We start from the raw sequence: 12,317 nt of genomic DNA on the forward strand, positions 1-12,317 counted from the left end.
CTTCACCGACGTAACGATCAAATCTTCAGAAGATTTGCGTTTACCTTTGTTTTGACGCATTTTGCAATCAAAGTTCTCTTAAAAGATGGCTTCGTTTGTAAAATACAACAAAATTTCAGGTGGGGTTAGTCTTGAAAAGACTGTTTAGAATTTTGGAAAGTAACTCAGGTAGTCTTTAAAAAGACTGTGAATTTTGTTTGAAATAACTCTGAGCTTAGGTAGTAAAAAATACCGCAGCTCTAGTGTCCGTTCACCACGAAGGTTCGCAAGACACTCGATTTAGGCTCATTTGAAAGGTCTTTCGATTATCTAACTAACGACAGGTCGCATGATGGACCCGGACATCATTTTTACTGAAATATCTGAGATCCGGCCTCCAAAAAGTGTATAAATAACACTTAAGTGCTAATAACTTTTGATAGGGTTGTCAGATCTTCAATGTTTTGGGCTCATTGGAAAGGTCTTTTTAATACCTTTCTGAAAATGTATAACATGATAGGGTTTCTTGCAAAAACCACCCTTTTTACAATCTTCCGGACATACGCCAAAATCGTTTTTTTAGCATAACTTTTGAAGTACTTAACTAAACTTGCTGATTTTTAATAGAGACCTATGGGACCCCAAGACGGATCGAATGAGACTAATACGGTCAACATCCGTTCATCCAGTCCGGAGATAATCGAGTGACAATTTTTTGTCCACCCACCTACACACATCCACACAGACATTTGCTTAGAACATGATTCTGAGTCGATAGGTATACGTGAAGGTGGGTCTACGAGGTCGAATTAAGAAGTTCATTTTTCGAGTGATTTTATAGCCTTTCCTCAGTAAGGTGAGGAAGGCGAAAACCTTTAAGAATCAGGTGGGATTCGAACTCACACCCTTTGGATTGATGGTCTGGGACGCTAACCAGTCGGCCATCTTGGAGTTAATGCTCTTAAACTGATTTGTTCCGTAGTGGCGGAATAATGTCACAAGGTATAACATATCAAACCATTATATAACTACTAACACCGTCTCAAAACAGCCCAGGGCCATCTCATATACTCATGAACTGGACGAGGGAGTCGTGGATTGCCTGGCCCGAGTCATATGCATTACCGATCTTTGTCCGTACAATTTCAGAAGAAATGGTTAGCCAGAGAAAGGTATTCGCTTCAAAGGTTCTTGAGATATATGGTGGTTACTAACCGAACCGTCTCAGTTGAAATATACTGTGGTCATGGCCAAGTCCTGCCAAGACGGGGGTTCAAATACATACATACATACATACATACATACATACATAACTTTATACTTTTCTAAACTTCATAATATTAAATAGGGTCTTGTGGGACCCCAAGACGCATCGAATGAGACCAAAACGGTCCAAATCGGTTCAGCCAGTCCGGAGATAATCGTGTGCATATTTTTCGGTGCACGGACTTACAGACATACACACGCACAGACAATTTGATTCTGAGTCGAAAGGTATACGTGAAGGTACAAATAACAAATACTTGACATCTGACAACTTTAATTAACAGTGTTAGTATTGAGTATTATAGATAACATCATCGTTATATATTTCAACCAGAGCTTTTGCACCCAGATTTTTGTTACAGACATTTTAGTATCTTCAAAATTACGGGTACTATTGAAATATTTTTTTATTCATCCCCTAAAGTACTGTCCACAAAGTGATTTACAACAAAGTTTGACAAATTATACAATCCCGTTGTTGCAGGATTGGGTCCGTAAGTTAGACAATTTTGGAATAAGAAGACAACAACTTCCTTCGTTACTGTGCACCCTTAATAAATAATAAATTATAAATTTGAGTGTTGACCTGTACCTTTTTGGGTACTAAAAGTTGCGTATTTCATTCAAGAAAATAGGGCTCATATTTGGCAAGAGTTCATCTCATGTATAGGGCGTCATCCATAAAGTACAGTATGTAAAAAAAGTATTTACACCCCTTGGGCACTATGCACATTTTGTGATGAAACATGTAAACAATTTAATGTTGACATAAACCTAGTACTACGTTTTGTTAAGAAACTCATGCCGAACATTTTGCTGCAAAAAGCTCATGAAAAGATGTTTTCTATAAAAGTTATATAACAAATACTATTACAAAAATAAAAAGGTGCAAAAAAGTTTGTACACCTTTCGAAAAATTAACATAAATAAAGTTATTTGTTGACAAATCACCATAAATCCAGTCTCCCAACTCCAAATAGGCATCCTTGACTGATTAAAAAAATAATTTGGATTGAATATAAAGTTTACTAATTACTTAGTATAAAAGTTTATATAACTCTGGAAATTCTATATAAAACTTGTCTAAACTTAATTTTGCAAACTTTCAATTTAACTAAATGTCAATATATTACCATAGAATTGCTAAATAAACATTCTGGAGTGGGTATAACAACGTTTTGAGGGTCTTTGTATCGATAGAATAGATTTTTCGTTGGAATTTTGTACCAACCCTGAATTACGTCGTCGGAAAATCCGCCGGCATCCGAACCGGTCCACAATTCACAAGTTAACTTATGTGGCATCGGAAAGGGCATAAAATTTCCGATCTTTTGATACCCATACATCTAGGTTTTCTATAAAACCCACGTTTTTAAATACCTGGGCAAAAAGTAAGTTTGATCCACGAGAACAAAAATTACGAAATTCCATACATTTTGGCAGATTGCTCAAACGAAACCATAACAACGTTTTTGCCTAGGTATTTAAAAACGTGGGTTTATAGAAAACCTAGATGTCTGGGTATCAAAAGATCGGAAATTTTATGCCCTTTCCGATGCCACATAGGTTGACTTGTTAATTGTGGACCGGTTGGACGACGTAATTCCGGGGGTATGAAATTCCAACGAAAAATCTATTCTAGCGGTGTTATACCCACTCCAGAATGTTTATTTAGCAATTCTGTGGTAATATATTCACATTTAGTTAAATGAAAGTTTTTAAGTTTAGATAAGTTTTATATAGAATTTCAGAGTTATATAAACTTTTATACTAAGTAATTAGTAAACTTTATATTCAATCAAATTATTTTTAATCAGTCAAGGATGCCTATTTGGAGTTGGGAGACTGGATTTATGGTGATTTGTCAACAAATAACTTTATTTATGTTAATTTTTCGAAGGTGTACAAACTTTTTTTGCACCTTTTTTATTTTTGTAATAGTATTTGTTATATAACATTTTATAGAAAACATCTTTTCATGAGCTTTTTGCAGCAAAATGTTCGGCATGAGTTTCTGAACAAAACGTAGTACTAGGTTTATAACAACATTAAATTGTTTACATGTTTCATTACAAAATGTGCATAGTGCCCAAGGGGTGTAAATACTTTTTTTACATACTGTATGTCACGCAAAAATCGGCCAAAATTAACCCCCCCTCCCCCCTATGTCACACTTTGTCACACAAGGTTGAACCCCCCCTCAAAAAGTACGTCACATTTTGCCAGACCCCCCCCCCCTTGTTTTCGATGGGATTTTTTTATAGCTGTTACATCATTAAACTTTCATAATTTTGGTATTTTTGGCAATTTTAATATGAAAAAAATGTTATATTATTCTAATTATAGATTTTTTAGGATAAATATTGCAATATAATTTTTTTTGTATCTTTTTAAAAATAGAAGACCTGCAAGAATGTTTTTCAAGTATTAAAAAATCTTGAAAACTGTTTTTCAAAGCTTTGTATCTAATAAGTTCAAACCATTTAAAGCAGTTTTCTTATGAACACCCTGCTTTCGAAGCATTTGTTTTTATCAAGCAAGAATTTGCAAAATATTGAAGTTCCAGCTGAAAAAAGTGACTATTTAATAAATTATAAAGTGATACCGTCATCAGGGGTCTGGGGGGTGAGTTTGGGTCATACAAAAATGCAGAAATTTGTATGACCCAATCTCACCCCCAGACCAAATGTCACCCCTGATGACGGTATTTCTAAAAAATAGTAAGCAAGCAATTTTAGAAAAGAGGATTTAACTAAATTGTGTACATTTCAAATTAATATTATGCAATCATAAAAAACCTAGCGTGACGTCAAAATCTCAAAAACCCCCCCTCCCCCCTTCGTCACATCTTGTCACACCTTCGGTAACCCCCCCCTCCCCCCCTAAGAGCGTACGTACTTTATGGATGACGCCTTACAACCGGCCATGGCAAATGGGGCAAAAACCAGCGCTTTTCAGTTATATGAAAAAAATATGGTTGAGTTTCGAATTGTATTATGAATGGACCATTCTTTATTTTGCTATTTCTTTGAAAAAAAAATCAACTGCCGTTAACTTCCTTTTGTAAGAAAGGCTCTATCTCACCCCAGGTGGGATTAAATCGGGTTTTTTATGTACTTTTGTTACTAATTTATTTATCATTTTAAAATTTTAAGTTTCATTCAAAATAATGCATAATGTTTTCCGTGCTCCAAACCTCCAGTTGCGTACACCCGATTAGAGGTTGCGAGCTTGGACGCGAGGCACACGCCACACACGCGAACCCGAGAACTCCACGGACTCGCGGCGAAACGAGATCCGATCTTCGATCTACGCTGGCGCTCATGATTTAGCCACCTCCACCGTCATCGTCCGAGAGTGAAATATGAATGTGCAGACCACCCCAGATATGGCAGCCGATCGAAGATCTGCAAAACTCCACCACACTTGTGTGGTGGCGGTTGGTCACAAATTTATAGCTTTTAAACTCTTGTTAATTTTGAACCTGATCTTGACACTCGATTTGAGCGCAGAACGTTTGCTGTAAAGATCAAATTAAATTACATATTGTGTGAGAACGAGGTGGGTCTCGTGGCGCAGGGGTAGCGGCTTCGGCTGCCGATCCCGATGATGCTATGAGACGCGGGTTCGATTCCCGCCTTATCCACTGAGCTTCTATCGGATGGTGAAGTAAAACGTCGGTCCCGGTTTCTCCTGTCTCGTCAGAGGCGCTGGAGCAGAAATCCCACGTTAGAGGAAGGCCATGCCCCGGGGGGCGTAGTGCCAATAGTTTCGTTTTTTTTTTCGTGAGAACGAGCGTTGTTCTTGGTAGAGGAAACTGATGCAATGCTCATGCTCTACAAGGAGGTCCGGGCAAATCTCCAGAGGATTCGATGCTGTTTTGACACGAACCATCGATTGGGTTTTTTTTTCTGTGGTAATTGTAGATTTCTAAATGGCTAGAGCGTACACAAGAAATCGACGCCTAATCTAGAGTGGTTGATCCGATCGACGTGTGGAACTTCTTTTATGGGTATAACAATTTAGTTGCGCAGCTTATCGCGGATCAGATTAAATTACATGCACCGAGTTGTGAAGTGTTGTGATGTCTGCGGAACGAAATTGGAGCAGCCAGTGCAAGGGGGTTTGAGCGGCGTTAGAGTTATGGTTGGACAGAGCTTGGCTTTGTTCATAAATTCTTGATTCTATCGCAGAGTAGAAGATTTTACTTTAGCAAGACTTTGATTGATGTATTCTGAACTATTTGAGGTAGGGAGTTTTAGTTTTTCAAATAAATAACAGAACATGAATTCAAATTAATTAAGTATACAATATCAAGACTATATTTCATAATATAGCAAATTATAGTTTCAAGTCAACCAGTAACATTAAAGCAATAATCAAATCGTTCCACCATTTGTACTAGCCCCATCAACACCACTGGCTTAAGCCGCAGCCATTTGTTCTGTCGCTCATTTCGTCACTTGGACGTGAATTTTGTCCGATTAATCAAGTTGAGTCTTCTAATCGCCTTAATCATCACTGAGTTGTAGCAGCTGACGACGAGAAGGCTACCGTCGAGTGGTGACAAAAACAGAACTCAACTCATTTTCAACGGAACCGTCTACTTAGTCTCGTTGACGACCGCGGATCGCTTGAAGAGTCCGCTTAAAAGCCGCAATCATCGCGGTGGTAATTGCACTGCGGACAAGAAGGAAGGTGTCTACAAGCAGTTTCAGCACGCGATGAGAAGCTCATTATTTTCACATATTTGTCCACTTAGACCTACAATAATGAAAAACTGTCGTAGGTTCTAGAGAGGCTGAAGAATGGCCTCACATACACACGCCGGGGTACTATTCTTAATTGAACTCTTGGCAAAGCAAGAATTTTGATTGCCCATGGAATTGTAGCTTGGACGGTTCTTTGGGCACCTTTGAACTTGTGCAATCGCTGTCGTCAGCACGGTAGGACATCACTTCGTTCTTTGATGTGCAAATTTGGATGCAAGGAGTGTTGCATTGAGTGGTCTCTTCTGAAGACACTCGACAACACTAGCGGCTCATCAGACCGCACAAGACCTTGGTTTTTTTACTATTAATTTTCGCAATTCTTTGTAAAAGAAATTAATGATTCGTTAAAGTTGAAGAGTTTTTTTTTAATTTTTTTTATTTTCTCAACAGATCCACCGACAGATGTCTACGGCCCAGCTGCAGGAGGTGTTCCACGTGGACCACCCGGACGCGGTTCCACACTACGAGCTGATCCAGCTGATGCACCACACAAACCAACCCTCGGTTGGTCGCCGGAAGCGAAGCATAGAGACAGGTCCCTCAAAAGGTGGCAATCAGCTGGACGGTGGAGGGGGCGGGAATCACCACGTGAAGAAAGATCTTAGCAAAGTGAGGTTCAGTGAGAAGGCAAGTGAGAGTGCAGTTCCGGCCAAGAAGCGGACTGTGAAGCAGCCGGAAGCAACCGGCGGTGGGGGTAGTGTGAGTGAGCAGATTCTGCCGGAGATGCAACCCCCGGCGAAGCAGCCGGCAGATAGTGAGAACAAGATCGGGGACGACGTGAGCATTCGGGACATCAAGCAGCACCGGGTGTCGTTCAGTGCGTTCGGGGAGAGTGTCAACCTGACGCTGGAGAAAACCGAGGGGCTGTTCGGGGAGGAAGGACCGCACTCGTTGCGCATGTGGAACGTGCGCGTCGACCCGAACGCGACGCAGGGTCTCGTGTATGAGGAAATACACGAAGAGGTGAGTTTTTTCCATTTATTTCTTGTTAGTAAACATGAAAACACAACAGAATGGACATACTTGTATTTATAAAATGACTTGATTTAAGATTTGTGTTCAAGTTGAAATTAGTTCATGTTACCCGTAAAAATCTATCTAGCCACCATCAATTTTGAAACTCTTGTACTGCCCATGTTCGCATAAATGTACCATATGCAAAAACAGCAGGCTGAGAAAAACGCATTTGAAGTTTCTCAGCTTACTGTTATTGGATATTGGTCATTTCGCACCAACCGGCACACCACTCCAAATTGACTTTTTCTAATCATGATCAAATTTGGAGGAGCTATTGATACAATCAAAACATGTAAGAATCCCGATTTTTGACCAAATATGACCACCCCTTCTTTTTGGCACCGCCCCAAAGTTTTGCGATTTTCGTAATTTAAAAAAAACTCCTTTTCTCAAATGTCCTTATCTCGGAAACAGAAAAATTATAGAGCGAAACTTGACAGTTATTTATAACAGAAATTGGACGCTGAATTGTATGGCTTCATCCGATTTTCGATTGGAGTCGAATTTTGATACATTTTGCGCAATTGAAAACTTTTCACGCAATTTTCTTACCATACATGCGAATAAATTTTGAACCAAACTTCACCATCGTATTCCCCAGACGATTTTACATAAGAATATTTTTTTTCGAATGTTGGACGAATTCAAATCTTTTGCGATAACGATTTTATGAGCTTCCAGTTCCAGATATTACCTAAAAAAAATAAGTGTTAATTTGCATTGTAGTGGCTGTTAATTTTTTTTTTTTCAAGGATTTAGAATGTTTTTTTCCCGTTTTACCGAATCTTTCAAAATTATCAAAACCGAATTTCGGTTGTACGATGAACAACAATGAACTTTATTACCGAATTTTGGTATTTTTTATAACGAATTCGGTAATTTCCAGTTTACCAAACTGTTTAGCAGTTGAAATTTCTGTAAACTTTACCTAATTCTGAAAAATATCAAAGTGTTTTCATACCTATAATAAAATATGAAAGAAAATAGTATTGGTTTTATTTAAAATATTTTTTCATAAGTTTGTAATATTAAATTTTAATAATATACAGCAACTCCATTTGAAAAGAGCCTAAACCGAAAAAAAAGTTCTCCGATCGGGCTCAAAATTTTTCTGGGGGTTCCTTGGCCAAAATAATTAGACCCGTATTTTTTTGTTAGGCCATTAGGGTGACCTACATCGTGCTAGGGTGGTTCAAAAAATGGCAATTTTTGTCATTTTTCGCAAAACACACTTTTTTCAAAAAATCATATCAGTTTCAAAAATCTAGCTTAACTATTGAAAAAGTCGTATGAAAACTTAAAATACCGTTTTGACCGTGTCTGGACCAAAGAGCCTATGTCTGAAAATATTTTTATCGGATTCCTCGGAAAATTTCACATCTATATATATAAATATTGGCGATGTCGAACCGTACGTTTCCGAGATATGATTTTTTGAAAATAAATACTGAGTTTTTCGACGCGCCACGCGCAAAATCAGAAAAATTACGAAACTGGCAAAAAATCAACTTTTTTCACTAAAACTACGATAACTTGAAAATTTCAGCGATGACCTAAACATGTTAGGGTACCAAAAGTTGCGTATTTCAATTACGAAAATTTTGGTACCCTAACATGATTCTATGACAATTTCCGGAATTCCATTTCCCGGAATGGACGTTTTCCGGAATGGACATTATCCGGAATGGACGTTTTCCGGAATGGACGTTATCCGGAATGGACAGTATCCGGAATGGACGTTATCCGGAATGAAATTTCCCGGAATGGACGTTTCCCGGAATGGACATTTCCCGGATTTTTTTTATATTACCTGATATGAGAATGAATGGAATCTTGCCTACTCACTTACTTGTGGTTAAGAATTATTTAGTTTGTACTCCTTTGGTTTTGACAACAATATGAATATAAATCACAGACAACAGACGTAGCGGCTAGAACAAAATAATTTGAAAATCGTATGTAAAAACATGGCTGCCGCATCCTGCTAATCTACTAGCGCCATCTGTTAGCCTATTGCCACTCTCTAAAGCAGCCATGATGGTTTTCTGAGAAGGTGTGTTTGAAAATGCATCACCCAAAAATGTTTAAAAAATATATTATTTCAATTTTTCGAAAAAAAAAATTAAAAGGTAAAGATTATGTTTTTATGCTATAGTAAATCTACTTTAATTATTAATTAACACGATTTACGAGCACATGGATTTTTTTTTTTCATTTAATTATCAATATTAAAAAAATAGTCTAATCTGATGCTTTTTTAAACACAGCAACCAAGGCCGCGCTTGAGGCTGTCAAATTCTTGCTGGTTGTGTTTATAAACAAAACCAACAGAGGTGAGCGAAAATAAGGAGGAGACCCGGTGGAAATCGGGAGGATGGGCAAGCGTTTCTTGGAGGATAAAAGATCCGGAACCAGAAACGAAACAATCCGGAACTGTCGAAGAAGGAAAAACAGCAAGGTATGACACGGTAAAGTCTGGATGTCATCGGCGCCATCAGCAAGAGCTATTATCACGGCCAACCCCGTAAACGTTTTGGCCCCAAACGACCGCATTCCGAAGATTATCTCCGGAACCGACAAACTAGCTACCACGATCATTTCAACGCTCACCTCCATGGCATCAACCTCTTCAACGCCAACGAAACCCACCCCACCTTCAAGTGCCGCCACTTCCGGCGAACCCTCGTCGCCATACCAAAGGTCTTGAATGTTCTCCCCGGCGCGTCAGATTCCCCCACCGGATTTCTAATGCAAGCGATCCTCAAACACCAGAACCAGTACAAACGATTATAAACATTGAAAACCAACAAAATGAAAGTAGGCGGAAAGCGATATTTTGACAGCGGGCAATGTGTCAGGGCAAAGCGACTGCAGCGCCACAAACGGATTGCCACAACTAAAAAATCTGTAGCAATGATTTACACAAGGGAAGAATCGAGCCCAAACGTCTGTTGTCTGTGTATAAATACATGAATGATAAAAAGAAAGTGAAATGTTCGGACATGAACAATAGAAGCAAGTGTTGACTATTGAAACAATACTTTATCAACCACCACGAGATGTAACAATGTAGATCGATAGATATTAGATGTTTTTTACATTCTTTCAATGTGTTGTTATGTAAGAATTTTTCCTTCTTTTGTTAATCATTTGACTTATGTGACTAAATTCTACCATATTTTACTATAAAGCAGCACCTCCTTTCCCCTTATAACTGCCAGCGCCCTGTCTGGATCTATCCACCATGTGACAAAAGATTTGAAAAAACTGTTGTCGCGATCTTCAATTCTGTCTCTCCTCTTTCTGTCCTAGGTTAGTTTAATATTTCTCGCCGCTAATTGCCAATATAAGCAAATAATTATAAAGCAGAATGATTATTTTCAAAGAAGGGAAAACCTCAAGAAAATAAAAAGCTTTTCAGAAAATCTATGTGTAATGTGTCCTGTCAAGAAAATAAATAGCTTGAGTGTATTTTTAAAGGCTAGTACGCTGATCGGAAGGAAAGGGGTCAAGAAACAGCTTTACGAACAGCAGAACAAAGGAGAGGGAGCGATTTCTTGGGGCTTATCTTCACCCTCTCTGGCTTGCTTACTCTGCCGCTGTTGCCTATTTGAAATTTTTCTTGACCGATTCCTTCCGAAGTGCGTATACCGCTTAAAGAATGAAAAACCTCAAGGAAAAATACATTATACATTGATTTTCTGAAAAGCTTTTTTTTATCTTGAGATTTTCCCTTCTTTAAAAATACACGTTCTTTCATCAAAGTAATGGGATTTTATGTAAGAATTATCCCTTCTTTTGTTAATTCTACTAAATTTCAACTAGTTTTTGTTAAGGAACTCTGCACTATAAAGAAGAATGTGTTGTTTTAAAGAAGGGAAATCCTCTAGAAAAAAAAAGCTTTCAGAAAATCAAAGCATAATGTATATTTTCTTGAGGTTTTCCCTTCTTTAAAAATACACGATCTTTAATCGATGTGATGGAATTTCGTATAAGGAATTTCCCTTCTTGTGTTAATCGGTTGACTTTTGTGACTAAATTCTACCAAATTTTTTTATAAAGCAGAATGTTTATTTTCAAAGAAGAGAAACCTCTAGAAAAATTAAAACCTTTTCAGAAAATCATAAGCATAGATAGGTGCCCAAAACCTATTTTTCAACATTTTGCGTCTGCCTCGGGATTCGAACCGGCGACCTCTCGATTGTGAGTCCAGTGCGTGGTCCGATTGATCCGCACAGGCAGACATGAAAAGCTTTTCAGAAAATCAATGTCTTTAATCGATGTGATGGAATTTCGTGTAAGAGATTTCCCTTCTTGTGTTAATCAGGTCACTATTGTGACTAAATTCTACCAAATTTTACTATAAAGCAGGGTGATTATTTTCAAAGAAGGGAAACCCCAAGAAAATTTATAGCTTGAGTGTATTTTTAAAAAATGAAAAACCTCAAGGAAGTACACATTATAAATTGATTTTCTGAAAAGCTGTTTATTTACTAGAGGTTTTCCCTTCTTTGAAAATAAACATTCTGCTTTATAGTAAAATTTGGTAGAATTTAGTCACAAAAGTCAACTGAACACAAGAAGGGAAATCCCTTACACGAAATTCCATCACATCGATTAAAGATCGTGTATTTTTAAAGAAGGGAAAACCTCAAGAAAATATACATTATGCATTGATTTTCTGAAAGCTTTTTTTTCTAGAGGATTTCCCTTTTTTTAAAAAAAAACACATTCTTCTTTAAGCGGTATACGCACATCGGAAGGAACCGGTCAAGAAAAATTTCAAATGGGCAGCAGGGGCAGCGAAAGCAAGCCAGAGAGGGTGAAGAAAAGCCCCAAGAAAACGCTCCATCTCCTTTGTTCTGCTGTTCGTAAAGCTGTTTCTTGACCCCTTTCCTTCCGATCTCCATACTAGCCTTTATAGTGCAGAGTTCCTTAACAAAAACTAGTTGAAATTTAGTAGAATTAACGAAAGAAGGAAAATTCTTACATAAAATCCCATTACTTTGATGAAAGAACGTGTATTTTAAAGAAGGAAAATCTCAAGATAAAAAAAAAGCTTTTCAGAAAATCAATGTATAATGTATTTTTCCTTGAGGTTTTTCATTCTTTAAAAATACACTCAAGCTATTTATTTTCTTGACAGGACTTATTACACATTGATTTTCTGAAAAGCTTTTTTTTTCTTGAGGTTTTCCCTTCTTTGAAAATAATCATTCTGCTTTATAGTAAAATATGATAGAATTTAGTCACATAAGTCAAATGATTAACAAAAGAAGGAAA

The 12,317-nt window shown here is 37.6% G+C and overlaps 1 protein-coding gene across 3 annotated transcripts in view; it reads left to right on the forward strand.

Moving 5' to 3' along the window:
- LOC6032419 (A disintegrin and metalloproteinase with thrombospondin motifs 16) overlaps positions 1-12,317 on the forward strand; it is a 301,763-nt gene that overhangs the window by 70,814 nt on the left and 218,632 nt on the right. For all 3 annotated transcript variants that reach the window (XM_038251357.1, XM_038251356.1, XM_038251358.1), the window contains exon 3: positions 6,408-6,980. In XM_038251357.1, coding sequence (XP_038107285.1) covers positions 6,408-6,980 — 573 coding nt within the window. The remainder of the gene's footprint in view (positions 1-6,407; positions 6,981-12,317) is intronic.

Source organism: Culex quinquefasciatus, chromosome 2 (assembly GCF_015732765.1).
Source record: "Culex quinquefasciatus strain JHB chromosome 2, VPISU_Cqui_1.0_pri_paternal, whole genome shotgun sequence".
NCBI lineage: Eukaryota > Metazoa > Arthropoda > Insecta > Diptera > Culicidae > Culex > Culex quinquefasciatus.